At 51.9% G+C, this 15,039-nt stretch overlaps 2 protein-coding genes across 3 annotated transcripts in view; both read left to right on the forward strand.

The window, feature by feature from the left end:
* Plekha4 (pleckstrin homology domain containing A4) overlaps nt 1-6,375 on the forward strand; it is a 24,123-nt gene extending 17,748 nt beyond the window's left edge. The window contains exons 14-20 of one of the 2 annotated variants that reach the window (XM_029479813.1): nt 355-495; nt 1,459-1,558; nt 1,629-1,705; nt 2,211-2,372; nt 5,368-5,417; nt 5,715-5,827; nt 5,913-6,375. In XM_029479813.1, coding sequence (XP_029335673.1) covers nt 355-495; nt 1,459-1,558; nt 1,629-1,705; nt 2,211-2,372; nt 5,368-5,417; nt 5,715-5,827; nt 5,913-6,175 — 906 coding nt within the window. In that variant the 3' untranslated portion in view covers nt 6,176-6,375. The remainder of the gene's footprint in view (nt 1-354; nt 496-1,458; nt 1,559-1,628; nt 1,706-2,210; nt 2,373-5,367; nt 5,418-5,714; nt 5,828-5,912) is intronic. The other variant, XM_029479814.1, reaches the window with a different exon arrangement.
* A 544-nt stretch (nt 6,376-6,919) lies between these two features.
* Hsd17b14 (hydroxysteroid 17-beta dehydrogenase 14) overlaps nt 6,920-15,039 on the forward strand; it is a 12,857-nt gene continuing 4,737 nt past the window's right edge. The window contains exons 1-6 of the mRNA XM_021169057.2: nt 6,920-7,007; nt 7,807-7,845; nt 8,065-8,147; nt 9,428-9,494; nt 11,318-11,409; nt 14,875-14,979. Coding sequence (XP_021024716.1) covers nt 6,920-7,007; nt 7,807-7,845; nt 8,065-8,147; nt 9,428-9,494; nt 11,318-11,409; nt 14,875-14,979 — 474 coding nt within the window. The remainder of the gene's footprint in view (nt 7,008-7,806; nt 7,846-8,064; nt 8,148-9,427; nt 9,495-11,317; nt 11,410-14,874; nt 14,980-15,039) is intronic.

Genomic DNA, 15,039 nt, shown 5'->3' on the forward strand with positions numbered 1-15,039 from the left:
CCCCTGGCTTGCTCAGCCTGCTCTCTTATAGAACCCAAGACTACCAGCTCAGAGATGGTCCCACCCACAAGGGGCCTTTCCCCCTTGATCACTAATTGAAAAAATGCCTTACAGCTGGATCTCATAGCGGCATTTCCCCAACTGAAGCTCCTTTCTCTGTGATAACTCCAGCCTGTGTCAAGTTGACACAAAACTAGCCAGTACAGGCGCTAAGTTGTACAAGGAGTTTGAAAAGGCCAGAGACGGCCAGGACAGACTCAGGCTGGTTGGATTTGAAGGCTCTCTGAGTGAGGCCATCTGCTGTTTCCATCCTGTATTGTCTCACCTTGACCGAGTCCCTTTCCTTCACCTCAGGACCGTGCCTGTGCTCAACAGCAGCTGTGGATGGTGGAGGACACGCTGGCAGGTCTGGGTGGCCCCCAGAAACAGCCCCCACATACTGAGCCCAAGTCTCCATCCCCTGCACCCCAAGGAGAGGAGTCCTCAGAGCGGGAGGTGAGATTTCCAGGTCCTCTATCACCTGTCCTACCCCTCACCCTGGGCCCCCAGTGCTGTCCCTTCCCCTTGATCACCTACCCAATCCCACTGAAGTCAGAAGAGGCATTGAATGTCCCAGAACTGGTTAGAATGCTTAGCAACCATCGTATAAATGCTGGGACTTGAACCTGGGTCCTGTGCAAGAACAAGCACTCTAACCACTGGGCCGTCTCTTCGATTTGCTCCCAGGACCCAACTCCAGGCAATGGTGCCAGGCTGGGTTTTCCCATAACAATGAATGCAATCTACACAGTCCCCCACCATCACAGTGTGTGTGTGTGTGTGTGTGTGTGTGTGTGTGTGTGTGTACTGGTGTCACAATGTCACATGGAGGTCAGGGATAACTTGTGGGAATTAGTTCTCTCCTTCCGCTCTGTAGACCCTGGGATGGAACTTAAATTGTCAGACTTGATGGCAAGTACCCTTATCTTCGGAGATATCTCACCAGCCCCTTATTTAGTAAATGTATTGTTCTTTATTATTCCATCTGTCACCTACCTTTTCTGTCCACCTCAGGCAGAATAGGCACCAATACCAAAGACAACCTCAAGGCTGCTTTGGTAAAGTGCTGGGTTTCTAGGGACTGACTACAGGAGCATGTCTGTGTGACTCTAAGGCAGCTGCTTCACTGGGAAGCGACCCTATCAGCCAGGTCCACCACCTAGCATGGCGCCTGCTGTGCTCATGTGTGAAAAACCTCACACAGTGCTTTAACTGCCTTACATAGCAAAGGGTGAATGCTTTGGATGTTGGTTAAGCAACATGTTTAAGATGAGAGGTTAAGCAATGTCTTCAAAGTCACAGAGCTAACGAGGGGCAGAGATGGGATTTGAAGCCAGTCTATCTGGCTCTGGGTTTGTAAGCTTCTCCTAGCTCTGCCTCAGTTAATGACAGTGTTTGATCCCCGCTCCACCCTTCCAGAGCCTTTCAGAGTCACTGGAGCTCAGCTCCCCTCAGTCCCCTGAGGTGGACTGGGGTTGTCCCTCAGGCGGTGACAGAGCCCTCAGCAGCCCTCAGTCAGGTGAGCATCCTAGTAGGGTGGGGCTCTCTCTGTGTACTTGCTCTGACTAAGTCCCCATCTGTCCTTCAAGGTGTTGGGTCTCCAAGGGTCTCCAGGGCATCCAGCCCTGAATGTCGTCAACCCTCATCCCCGCTGCTGAGAACTAAGGTAGACCATCTCTGAGACACCTTCAAGGCTGCCTTATAACTCTGTGCTCCAGTCACCTCTGACCTCCCTAGGAGGGGCCAGTTCAAAGGCCACACCAGAGCAGACAGGATTTTATCTCAAGTTCTAGAAGCAGTTATGTGAAGAAGCTGTGTGGTTTCCGGTAGTTACTAAACGCCTCTGAGCCTCGTGCTTCTCATCTGTGTAATGGCACAAACGCCATCGCTTACCACAATGACATGAGATTTAAAATAAAGTAGTTATGTAGAATCCTGTGTAAAATCCTCCAGTGAGGGGACTGGACTGTGGCTCAGGAGGTAGGAATCAGGCCTTTGTCCTCAGCTGCCAGGTCATGTAGTATCCCGGGCCAGGGAGGGGATGCAGCAGACTCCATGTACAGGGGTCCCCTCTATGACAAAGGCTCTCTAAAGTGCCAGGCTGTTGAGGGGAAGTTCCCGGGGTAGAAAAAACCAAGGAAGTCCAAGGTTAGATTTTTGTCTATCCCCAGACCCCGCTGGCACGGCCTCGTATGAGCGCGCAGGAGCAGCTGGAGCGCATGCGTAGAAACCAAGCATGCGGGCTCCCTCTTCCTCGCCCTACCTCCCCGAGGCTCCTGACCCTGGGGAGGACACTGTCCCCAGCTCCACGACAACCTGACATGGAACAGAGGGTGAGGAGGGTGAGGTCTTGGGTTGGGGAAGGAATCCTCTGCTTCTAGATTGACTCTCAAGTTCTTCCTTTCTTCCTCCCTCCCTCCTTTCCTTCCTTCCTTTCTTTCCTTTTCTGAGGCAGGGTCTCATTTATCCTAGGCTAGCCTTGAAATAGCTACATAGCCAAGGCTGGCCTTGGACTCTGGATCCCCCTGAGGGACTGTGTCCTGATTACAAGCAAGTCACCCACCATGCCTGGTTTAAACAGTGCTGGGGGTGGGGCCTAGAGCTTTGCGCATGCCTGGCAAGCTCTCTCTTCATCAGCCACAGCCACAGTCCCTGCTGCCTTTCTATAATGCGTTCCACTTGCAAACTAAATCATCCACCCTGTTCCTCCTGCAGTTAGGGGACAGGATTAGGCAAGGAGGTGTTGTATGAGAAACTTTAGGGAAATACAGCATACACAGGCTCCCTATCCCCAGAAAGAGGAGCCACTACAGACTACAGTAACGATTGCACCAAAGTTGACCTTGGCGAGCCAACGCGGTTTGGGGGGAGGTGTTACTAACAGGGCCCTGTGTGAGGGGTTACTTCCAGGGATGCCCCCAAAACAGCTGCATCACCAAGAAGCCCTTCCCGGGGCGGGTGACAATTCATGGAAGTTACAGCGGTGGCGCTGTCTGCAGAACGTGCAGCTCCGCGGGTCTTGATCCCTCTGTAGCTTGGCCGGCCAGTCAACTCCTCCAGTGATGATTGCTGCTTTCATAGTTCAGTAGAGGAAGTTTCTGTAACTCAGCAGGTTTCAGCTTTCCCAGACGTGAGGTTTGTGCTCTGCCTGTCTCAGGCTTCTCTCCCTTCTCCTCCACGAATGTTTCAGTACTGAGGACTCCGGCCATGAAACAGAAGGGAACAGGGGTCTCCGTTTCTGGTTGGAACTCAGGCTCTCTTAGTAGCCCTGTGGCTTGAAAGAGGCCACGCCTGCCTGCAGCTCTCTCTTCCACGCTCCCTGTTGCACTTGCTTTGCCAAACTAAAGCACGCTCGCGATCTGAGGGGGTGGGGGTGGGGGGAGACACAAAGATAGAGTAAGTCTATAACATCTTTCCTGACCACACCCTCTTCTCCAGCTAGGCCCTGCTTCCTAATAGCACAATTGGCTGTAAACTCTGGTAATGGTATCAGAGAGAGGGCTGCCTGGTCCTAAAGGAAGCTGACAAAGTTGTTAGGTCAGACAATTGTTCCCTTGCACAACCTGGGAAACCCCCTTCGCGCCCTCTGCCCCCCCAACCCCAATCCTGCTCCCACCACACAGAGAAAACTCCAGGCTAACACGTCCTCACTTCTCCTCAGGGGTTCAGTTTCTGACCATATATGGGCACAATCCCAGCTCCTAGCTGGCAGTCATTGCTCCTTGTGTAACCTCTATAAACCCCCCACTGCTTTAGCCTGGATGTGTGATGTCACTGACCTTCACCTCAGAGCCGCCTCCTGATAAACCTGCCTTCCTTTCCTTTTTAATCTGGTCTAATCTGGTCTACCTCTGCATGACTAAGGAAGAGAAAAAGTCTATCCAGAATCTCTTCTACTTCAATGCAAGTGATAAGGAAAGTGCCTCAGGGCTGTGGCTGGCCTGAGGTGAAAGGGGAGTCACTGACAAACAATACCAGGTGTGAGCCTAACCATTGTGGTGCCTTAGAGGGAAGGAGAGACTTCATTAAGAGTGAGAAAGAAGCCTGGTAGTGGTGGCGCATGCCTTTAATCCCAGCACTCCGGAGGCAGAGGCAGGCAGATTTCTGAGTTTGAGGCCAGCCTGGTCTACAGAGTGAGTTCCAGGACAGCCAGGGCTACACAGAGAAACCCTGTCTCGGAAAACAAACAAACAAACAAACAAACAAAACCAAAAACAGAGGGAAGAGAGAGGCCCTGAGAAGAATGACAGGAGCCAGAGGAGTCCTCCAGAGAGTGCCCTCAAAGCACCTCTCAGAGTGGGTCTCCCTGAAGATTCCAGATTGTGCGGTGTGATTTAGTTCAGTGTAGCCTATGTGACAGGGAGCACGGAAGAGCCAGGTACCATGGTTGTAAGCTGTCAGGACAAGCACTGACTGCCTAATCGTGAAATTGTGGACTTCAGGGAGACTGGCCTGATTCAGGACCTGTGGGTTCATTCATTGGTCAGATGAACACTCTCACAGTCCAGTCACATCTCGGCAGCACCAAAACCTTAGGACACATAAACCTTTGGGGGATATTTATATCCGAGTCGGGAAGCTTCTGAGGGAAGTAGATGACAGGCTGTGGGCATGACTTTGTGAACCTGGCGTTCTCCAAGGCCATTTTACTCTGAATTCTCCCACGCGTCACCATAAACATAAGTGGGAGCCCAGTGGGGCTGTTGCCCGGCTCCCACCCCAGCTGAGGAGATGGAGGATCAGCATCATTTTCACCTATATAATGAGTCAGAAGCCAATCTAAGTTTCCCAAGAACCTGGCTGGGAAAGCTGGGGGCACCCAGGGAGATGCTCAGTGGTTGGCTTGGTAGCTTCAGAACCCATGTGTAAAGCCTTGGCTGGCAGTGCATGTCTGTGATCCCCTTGGCACTAAGACGGGAAATGGAAAATCGTGGATCCCTGGAAGCTCTGGGGTCAGCTAGTCAGCCCAGCACGGTGAGGTTCCAGGCTGATGGGAGATCTTATCTCAACCAAGAGCAGAGGATCAGAGGAGGGGACTCCTCTTGTCCTCTCATCTTCCTAGTATCTGCACGTAGGTCAGTGGGAAGACAGGACCGAGGAGAAGGGGAAGGGGAGGGTGTCAAAGAAGGAGGAAGAGAAAACAGGGGCTCCAATGGCAAAATTCTATTCCTCCCCCCAGCCCTTTTCTTTCTTTTGCCCCCTTCCCTCTCCTCCTTTCCCCATCCCGCTCTCCTCTCTTCTTTCCATCTGGACACAAGTCCACCAGGCTGGCTTTGAACTTGTGACCACTCTCCACAACAAGAATTGTAACCAGTACTTCCTTTCCAGCCTATTGTAGGACCTGCGAAATGGCTCAGGAGTTCTGGGTCCTGGAGTAGGTATGGCTCTAGAGTGGGGAGTGGCAATGGGGGAGGGTCTGGATGCAGACTGGGCGAGGGGCGGAGGCAGTGGTGTTATCATAGCCAGGAAGCCCCTCATGCCTGGTCAGTAATGGCAGAGCTCCTGTGGCCTGTATCAGACCCAGCGGTTCCTACTGTAATGGTGACCTCACTGCTGGTCTACTGGTAACAAATGCAGAGAGCCTGCGCTTAAAGTCCTCTAGATAGATACCCGCTAGGAAGAACTCCCAATGAGCCTCAGTGGCCTGTGTGAAACCCCTGGCTTATTTTCTGTAGTCCCAGGCACTCTGCAACCTGCTCACCAGTACCTGCAGGCCACCGGGAGCGAGTGCTCAGCCTCTCCCAGGCTCTAGCTACAGAGGCTTCCCAGTGGCACAGGCTGATGGCAGGTGAGGCGCCCAGTCTCTGAGGGAGGAGGCCTGGAAGTGTGGATGTTACATGTGATTAAGTTAACACTGCTCCTTATCCCTTTAGCCTCTCCAGGGAGAAATTTGGACACCAGGGGAGACTGTCTCCAGCCAAGCCCACAGCCTCCCAGTGAAGAACTGCCCCAGGTCACCTCGTCCCCAGCTTCTCACAAGGCTACTTCTGCTACCACAGGGTTCTCATGCCAAGGCAGCCGGAGAGGCCTGGCCCCATGGGAGGCCAGATGGGACCCTGGGAAGGCCCCTCCAGCTCTGGCCCAGGAAGAGGGGGCATGGCCCCTCAGAGTCACTCTGCTGCAGTCCAGCTTCTGACTCCCATCTTTATACTGAGCACTACAAGCTGGAAGCACAACTGAGGTGTGGGACCGTTCAGGACCACAGGGGAGAGGTTCATTCCAGCATGTATTCTAGGAGGGCCAGGGCAGCTATGGTCAAAGATTGATTATCCTAACACTGTCCAAAATTGGATGAAAACTTTGAACTATCAGTCAATAAATAGCTTTTATTCTCTCTGTGGTTGTGACATTGTGTTCTGACAAACAAGGGTAAGGGCCCAGCCAGGCATGGTGGCACACACCTTTAATCCCAGCAGAGGCAGGCGGATTTCTGAGTTCGAGGCTAGCCTGAACTACAGAGTGAGTTCCAGGACAGCCAGGGCTACACAGAGAAACCCTGTCTTGAAAAACAAACAAACAAACAAACAAACAAACAAACAAACAATATGGGTCTGAGGGAGGAGGCTGGAACCTGAATCAAGCCAGAAGTAGCAGCCTTGGTCTTACAAGTCAAAGAGAGCAAGGCTGAAGTCAGTCTCAGGGGGCAGAGCTGGGGTGAGGGTCCCTGAGTCTGAAGGAGGATTGTCAGGTTGGGTACCCTGGGTCTGAAAAAGAAGGGCTAGGAAGGAGAGTCCTCAGTCCTCCCAGGTGTGCCTTCCTAGAAACACCCCCTCCCAAGTTCAGCCTTCAGTGACCCAGCCTGTATATCTGGTTCCACCCCACTGCTTCTCTGGACTGTTGAGGTGGGAAGAGGTCCAGAGGGTGTGGGATACAGCTGGGAATGGCTGCAGTAACCCGATATTCTGGGAAGGTGGTGGTGGTGACTGGAGGCAGCCGGGGCATCGGGGCTGCGATCGTGAGAGCCTTCGGTGAGTAAGGGTCTTCCCGCCTGCTGTCTGAATTGTTGTAGGAGAGAAAGGATGACTGACAGAGGTTCCCAGAGTGGGAGGAGGTGACTCGGGTTCATTTCTTTAATGATTTATTTGTTCTTAAATGATTTGTTTATTTTTATTTTCCTCTGCATTGTTTTTGAATCTGGCTGAGAGTATTAGATCCCTTGGAACTGGAGTTACAAACAATTGTGAGCTGCCATGTGGGCACTGGGAAATGAACCTGGGTCCTTTGAAAGAGCAGCCAGTGCTCTTAACTGCTGAGCCATCTCTCCAGCCCCTCAGTCCATTTGGATTGTTGGGTCTTTGCTGATAGGTTGGTCATTAAAAGTTCTTCCACTGGCCTGGCAGTGGTGGCATATACCTTTAATCCCAGCACTTGGGAGGCAAAGGCAGGCGAATCTCTTGAATTTTAGGCCAGCCTGATCTACAGAGTGAGCTCAGAACAGCCAGGGCCAAACAGAGCAACTCAAAAAAATAAAAAATAAAAAAATTAAAAAAAAAATCTTCCCTGGATCGGTTCCTAGCTGCACATGATAGCTTTGAGAGTATTATTGCTTATCGGTTTGGGATTTTTCTAGAATCCAGGATGGGGGCCAACAACAGCTTAATGAAAAAGGTTAGTTGTTGCAAGATTCTGCTCTTGTAAGAGGACTGAAGCCAGTCACAAGAGCCGCTGGAGTGGCCGGTGCTCTGGGTGGTGGCCAGCAGAGGGCACCAGAGACGGTGAGGAAAGTCTGCAGGGCCTGTATGTAACCCTGTTCTCTTCTTTTGGCAGTGGACAGTGGGGCTCAAGTGGTTTTCTGTGACAAGGATGGTGAGTGACTCAGTGTTCGACTCTCCCCTGCCTCCTCCATCGAAAGGGATCCATGCCTAGCTCTCCTCCCTCAAACCCAGCTCTGCTCCCTCGGACCCAGGAATTCAAGTCCTGGCTTTCTTTCCTCCCATCCAGGGCTCTTCCCTAGCCCTCTACCCTCAGACTCTGGTGTCCAAGCCTCAGCTCTCCTCCCTCAGACCCAAAATCTTTCTCCTGCAGAGGCTGGGGGCCGGGCTCTGGAGCAGGAACTCTCGGGCACTGTCTTTATCCCCGGTGACGTGACACGGGAAGGAGATTTGCAGGTGAGTGTTTTCTGTCCCACACCTGGTCTCCAGTCCCTCTCTCCAGCTATCCATGCCCAGGACAGCTCAGTCCCTCTGCCCTGCTCTCCCTTGGGTCTTTAGGAATGAACAGAACCCTTGCTTCCTGTATCAAATTTCTGACTTCCCTGCACTCAGAATGTTATGTGCCTCCAGGTTTAGCTCCAGTCTGGGCCTCTGTCTCTCTGTCTGTGTATCTCAGCTCCCCACCACCCTCAGGGTCTGTAGACCCTCCTTCTGAGGCTCTGCCTTATACACACACCCCTCTCTAAAGTTTTCTAAGGTGGTGTGCTGATAAGTGTTATATCAACTCTACCCAAGCTACAGTCATTTGGGAAGAGGAAATCTCACTAGAAAATGGCCCCACCAAATTGGCATGTGGGCAAGCCTATTGTTCATTTTCTTTCTTTTTTTTCTTTTTTTTTTTTCTCCAAGATAAAACCCTATCTTTGGGTTTCTCTGTGTAGCCCTGGCTATCCTGGAACTCATTCTGTAGATCAAGCTGGCCTTGAACTCAGAAATCTGCCTGCCTCTGCCTCCCAAGGGCTGGGATTAAAGGCATGTGCCACCACTGCCCTGCTCAATTTTTTTTTTTTTTTTCTGAGACAGGGTTTCTTTGTGTAGCCCTGGCTGTCCTGGAACTCACTTTGTAAACCAGGCTGACCTCGAACTCAGAAATCTACCTGCCTCTCCCTCCTGAGTGCTGGGATTAAAGGAGTGTGCCACCATGCCAGGTTGCTCATTTTCTTAATTAGTGGTTGGTGTGGGAGTTTCCCCAGCTCCCTGGGGGGTTGTGACATCGCTGGGCAGGTGTTCCTGGAGTCCTGGATAGTATAAGGAAAGGGGCTGAACGAGCCAAGGGAGCAAGGCAGTGAGCCTCTGCTTCAGTCTTCGCCTTAAGTTTCTGTCTTGAGCCGTCTATCCCTGGCTTCTCTCAGTGACAGAGGAGTGTGACCTGGGAGCTGTAAGTGACAGAGTGTGACCTGGGAGCTGGGAGCAGACATAAATCCTCTCCTCTCCAGGTCACTTTTGGCCATGGTGTTTATCACAGTGATAGAAACACTAGCTGTGATAAACAGCAAGTGCACTATGTCCCTCAGTTCTTTTAGTCTGGGTCCTCGGCTTCCTGCATCCTCCCCTCTCCCCCTCCTACCTCGCCCCACCTTGTCTTCCTCAGCTGAGCCCATCCTTGCCTTGGGCCTACTGGCTTTTCCAAGACTGTCACCTCTCAGCTCATCACCTGCTCTTTCTTCTCTCCTCAGACTCTGGTTTCTGAGACCCTCTCTCGATTTGGTCACCTGGATTGTGTGGTGAATAACGCCGGCTACCGTAAGTTGTATGGCTTGGGGGCTAGGGTCCCTGGCATCTACTTATACCCTGACCCCATTCCTTCCTCTTTTTTTTTTTTTTGCCAAGTTTTTAATTACATGTGTGTGTGTGTTTATCTGTATGTGAGGTTTTGGGGATTTGTTTTCCTTCCATTATATGGGTTCCAAGGATTGAACTTGAACCACACCAGGTTTGACAACAAGTGTCTTTACCTACTTTTTTTTTTTTTTTAAAGATTTATTTATTTATTATATGTAAGTACCACGCCCGGCTGAATTCCCTTTCATAATGTCACAATTTTATAATGGTTCTTTAGTGACCTCAGCTCCACGGGGGCTGATTCAACACCACTACTTGACCCTTCATACTCTTTTTATTTTATGTTTTAGATTTTTTTTTTTGTTTTTTGTTTTTTGTTTTTCGAGACAGGGTTTCTCTGTGTAGCCTTGGCTGTCCTGGAACTCACTTTGTAGACCAGGCTGGCCTCGAACTCAGAAATCCACCTGCCTCTCCCTCCCGAGTGCTGGGATTAAAGGCGTGCGCCACCACGCCCGGCCATTCCTTCCTCTTAAAAATCATTGCATTTATCTATCTATCTGCATGTATGCACGTGTGTGTATGCACAAGCAAGCATATACTCACGCACAGCACTTGTGTTCAGTGCAACGTGAGGAATTCGGTTCTCTCCTCCCGCCATGTGGGGTGGAGCTCAGGTCATCAGGCTTGGCAGTAAGTGTAAGAGCACAGCTGAACCATCTCAGCAGTCCCTCCTCTGAACCTCAGTTTACCCCTCCCCAGGCACAGACAGCCCTCTCCCTCCCGTGTGTGTGTGTGTACCTGCATGTATATCTGATCACCCCTTGCATGTCTGGTGCCTTCAGCGAGCAGAAGAAGGAGTTGGCTGCCCTGGAACGGAGTTACGGACGGTTCTGAGCTACCACGTGGGTGCTGGGAATTGAACCTAGTTCTCTGGAAAAGCAGCCGGTGCGGTGCGGTGCTCCACATCTCCGTGCCTCAGTTTCCATCTCTGATCTGAGAACCATTCCCCTTTCTGTTGGGGGTGCTGTAGTCAGTCCATAAAGGAGGTCAAACTGTCCCTTAGGATATTCTCCGAGCCTGGGCAGCGCCTGCCTTGCTGAAGGCTGATGGCCCCAGGGCCTTGTCGGTGACAAGGACAACCCAGGTACACTTTACCAGACTCCATATGGTGTGGCACTCTGGGAAATCTTCATCAGTCCAACAGCTGCACTATAGAACAGCCAGTCCCCATGGCAGCGAAGGCTCAGGGAACACCTAGGGCCCTCTTGAATCCCCTCCAAAGATGGATGTGAAGAGGACAGCCCGCTGGCCACTGGGTTCCCATCTTAGCTGCTTCACATCACAATAAGGCCTCAGAGTTGCCGGAAGCTCACCCTTAACTTACCGGAGTCCTCCTTTCCTTAGGCTGATGTTTATTCAACACCTGCCTCGTTCCACATTCCATTATGGGGAGTGGTGTCTAAGCAGGGAAATTCACCTTGCACAATGAGTAGAACAGATACTGGCTAGGGAGCTGGGGCCTGGCTCAGCTGTAGAGCACCTACCCACAATTCCCCTTGAGTCCTAGAATGAATGACAGGCACGGGCCAGCATGCCCTGTTCTGCAGAGGTTGTGCAGCCTCCTCCCTTTGCTTTCTCCCTTGCCTTTGCCCTCCTTCCTCTCTAACACGCATCGTCCCTGCCCTCTCTCCCTCCTCCCTTCCACCCTCCCTCCATCCCTCCCTCCCCCCCCCCCCCCCCCCCCCCCCCTTCCTGTTCTGGCCTCATCCTCTCCTTCCCTTTAGACCCACCTGCACAGTTGCCTGAGGAGACCTCTGCCCAGGGCTTCCGTCAGCTTCTGGAGGTGAACCTTCTGGGGACATACACCTTGATCAAGGTGAGACAGGCACAGCTGCAGTAGCTGTGTGCCCTTCAGTTCACCACACGCACATTGCTTTGTGCCCCTGGCTTCCTGTCTTTATTATAGTACAGCCGTTCTCAATCTGTGGGTTGTGACCCCTTTGGAACTAAAGATCCTTTTATAAGGGGTTGCCTAAGACCATCAGAAAACACAGATATTTACATTAAGATTCATAAGTGCAGTTGTGAAGTAGCAAGAAAGATAAGAGCCGGGCATGGTGGTGCACGTCTTTAATCCCAGCACTCCGGAGGCAGAGGCAGGCAGATTTCTGAGTTCGAGGCCAGCCTGGTCTACAAAGTGAGTGCCAGGACAGCCAGGGCTACACAGAGAAACCCTGTCTCGAAAAAAAAAAANNAAAANAAAGAAAAAAAGAAAGATAAGTTTATGGTTTTATGGTTGGGGCGGTTCACCACAACATAAGGGGTGCAGCATCAGGAAGGTTGAGAATCAGGGTCTGGAAAGACACCGACGATCCTAGGTATGAGACAGACACAGTCCTCGTCCACCTGGGAAGCTACACCTCCTCACTATCTCCCAGAGCTTTATAGGTTTGCTTGTGTGTAGCAAAGAGGATGGTAAGAATCCAAAGATGAACCAGGCTGTGATGGGCTGGAGCAAGTGGGACCGGAGGGAGCAGGGCTGGAGAGAGAAGAAAAAGTGTCTGAAGACAGCTACAGTGTACTTACATATAATGCATAAATAAAATCTTAAAAAAAAAAAAAAGCTCCTAGCGCTTAGAAGGCAGAGGCAGGCAGATCTCTGGGTCTCAGGCCAGCCTGGTCTACAGAGAAAGTTTCAGGACAGCCAGGGCTACACAGAGAAACCCTGAGTTGAAAACAAAGAGAAAGGAAGAAAGGAAGAGCCGGAAGGCGAGGCTGGGGCTCAGCTGGCAGAAGGTTTGCTCAGCAGCTTGTCGCTCTCGCTTGGATTTCCAGCGCCATGCCTGACGGTGCAACCAGTGATCCCAGCACACAGGAGATGGAAGAGGTGGAGGGGTCAGGAGTTCAAGGTCAATCTTGGCTATGGAGAGAGGAAGGAAAGGAAGAAGGCAGGTTGTCTGTGGCCTAGGAGAGTCAGTAAGAATATTTGCTGCTGCTGATAGGCAGAGAGGGGTGGGTGGAGATGGTGTTACTGTGTCTCAAGGATCCAGTTTTTGTTTCAGGAGTGATAGGGAGCCATGGAAGGTGGATGAGCAAGAAAGTGATGGGAACTTCCTAATTGTGTTCTAGAATGTTCCATGCCACACGCACTGACCAGCCCCAGCAGAATAGAAATCTCTCCCTCTGTCTTGTTTCTCTGGGCAACAGGAGTTGCTTTGTAGAGTGAGTTCCAGGACAGCCAGGGCTACATAGTGACTCTGTCTCCAAAACGCCACAAAAGAGGGGGATGTGTATAGGAGATATTTGGGACAGGAAGGGTTGTACTGTGCCCCTAGCATGCAGGAGGTGCCTTAACAAAGGACGCTGGGGAGGTACAGGGGGAGTTCCCCTCAGCAGACGGGTCTGGTGAATGCCCTTGGGGAGGGGACACAGAGTTCTTCCACGTGCCTGTTTTCACCCTCAAGAAGTCAGCGAAGTAGATGCTCATGAGTGGGGGATCAAGAGGTCCCCAGAGTCCCTGAGGTGACTTTAGAAGTTGCTGGTTGGAATGGCCCAAGTGTCCCCTACCTGACTGGAAGCTTATTCAGTTGGTCGAAGAGCAGGCTCTGCAAGCTTGAGTTTGGATCCCAGCATCTGTGCTTGTAATCTTAGCCCTTGCTGGAGAAGCAGAGACTGGTGGGTCCCCAGAGCTCACTCGCCAACCCGCCTGCCAGAACTGATGAGCTTCAGATTCAGTGAGAGACCTTATCTTAAAACGGTAGACAGGCTTTGGAGAGATGGCTCTCCTGTTAAGAGCATTGGCCGCTCTTCACGAGAACCTGGGGTCTACTCCCAGAACTCTCCGTTTTTGAGAATCTGATGCCCTCTTCTGGCCCGCACAGGCACTGCACACGTGTGGTTCCCAGACATACATGCAGGGAAAACACCCATGCGTATAAACTAAAATAAAGATGTGAGTCGCTTGCATCCCACACACAACACAAACATTTGGGAGAACCTGGTTCGGGCCAGAGTAAACTGGAATAAGATAGAAGCTGGGTTAGGTGGTGAAAGCAGGGGCCCTCTGCAGCTGCCTAGAGTCCCATCGGGAGATTGTCAGCCAGGGACATACCCAGGAAAGAGTCAGGGGAGAGGGACAAATATTAATTGAATGATAGCTCTGTACCTGGTACAGGGAAGAGACTAGGCAAGGGGCCTATCAGAGGCTGCCGTTACAGAAGGTGGAGAGGGCATAAAGCTGACTGGCAGAAGGGAGAGGGTGGGGCGGGGTGGTTCCAGAGTGTCAGGAAGAATGTGTGTGACATGCGAGAGGGACCGTCCCCTGGAGGAGAGCGGAGAACCCCCTCATCACAGAGCTGGGTTCAGAGACTTCAGAGTCCTCTGAACTTCTCATGTGTTTAAGGCTTCTGACTTCCTGAGATCCAGCTGCACTTACTGTCTGTCGCTGGTCCCTTTAAGAGGAGAAGAGGGGCCCCAGTGGGCAGGGCTCCCTGTACTGGAGATGTTCTCACTATTGCAATATCAGTTACAGGACCAGAGGACATGTGACTACCATGACAGTCCCCAGGGATCTCTTATTCCAAGGCAAACTGAGGAGAGTGTGTGGCCTGTGTGGCTTTCTCTGCAGGGAGTGGTCCAGGCAAGAGGCTCTGAGGAGGTTGCAGTGTTGAAGATGACACGGAGGAAGTGGGGGAAGGGTGGATTTGGGGGGGTGAACCACAGTAGGGATCCTCTTAGGTTCCTGTTCCAGGAGCCTCCTGAGGGCCTACTCTGTGCTCAGTCATGTGTCCTGGGAACAGCGCCAGTGCCCACAGCAGTGGAGAACAGACTGGGCGGAGGGAGGTCATACAGGGAGGATCCCACCTGTGGGGGAGGGGCTCCGGAGAGCTGCAGGAGATGGCAGGAAGCGGGGACACATCCTGAGGCTTTCCCCTCATCACGCACGCACGGCATGATCACAGAGTTCTTTGTACAGCCCAGACACACCATCTCTCTCCTCCTCCCACCCCCTCCAGTAAAACACTTCCTCCTAGTTGGGCTGAAGAGGCAGGGTTCTGTATGGTGTCTAGGTTTTCCTAGCTTGATGAGGGCTGGAGATGGAATAGCAGATGAAGGGAGAGAAAAGTCACAGAGACAGACAGACACACACACAGACAGACAGACAGACACACACACTCGCGTGTGCCTTGATCCCTTGCAGAGGTGCTCAGGCATAGATGTGCCTCTATGCCTGTGCCCATTGAGATCCACTCACTAGGCAGTGGTCACAGTCCCACACTTGAGGATGCTGGTGGCTGTTCTCCAGGACCAGTTGCGAATGACTGATCTCTCCTTCCCATAGCTTGCCCTCCCCCACCTGCGGAAGAGCAGAGGGAACATCATCAATATCTCCAGCCTGGTCGGGGCCATCGGCCAGTCCCAGGCCCTTACCTACGTGGCCACCAAGGTAGGCCAGCCCCTCTTCTCTCCTGTCCTCTTTTTTTTTTTTTTTTTTTTTTTTTTTTTT

Source organism: Mus caroli, chromosome 7 (genome assembly GCF_900094665.2).
Source record: "Mus caroli chromosome 7, CAROLI_EIJ_v1.1, whole genome shotgun sequence".
In the NCBI taxonomy this organism is placed as follows: domain Eukaryota; kingdom Metazoa; phylum Chordata; class Mammalia; order Rodentia; family Muridae; genus Mus; species Mus caroli.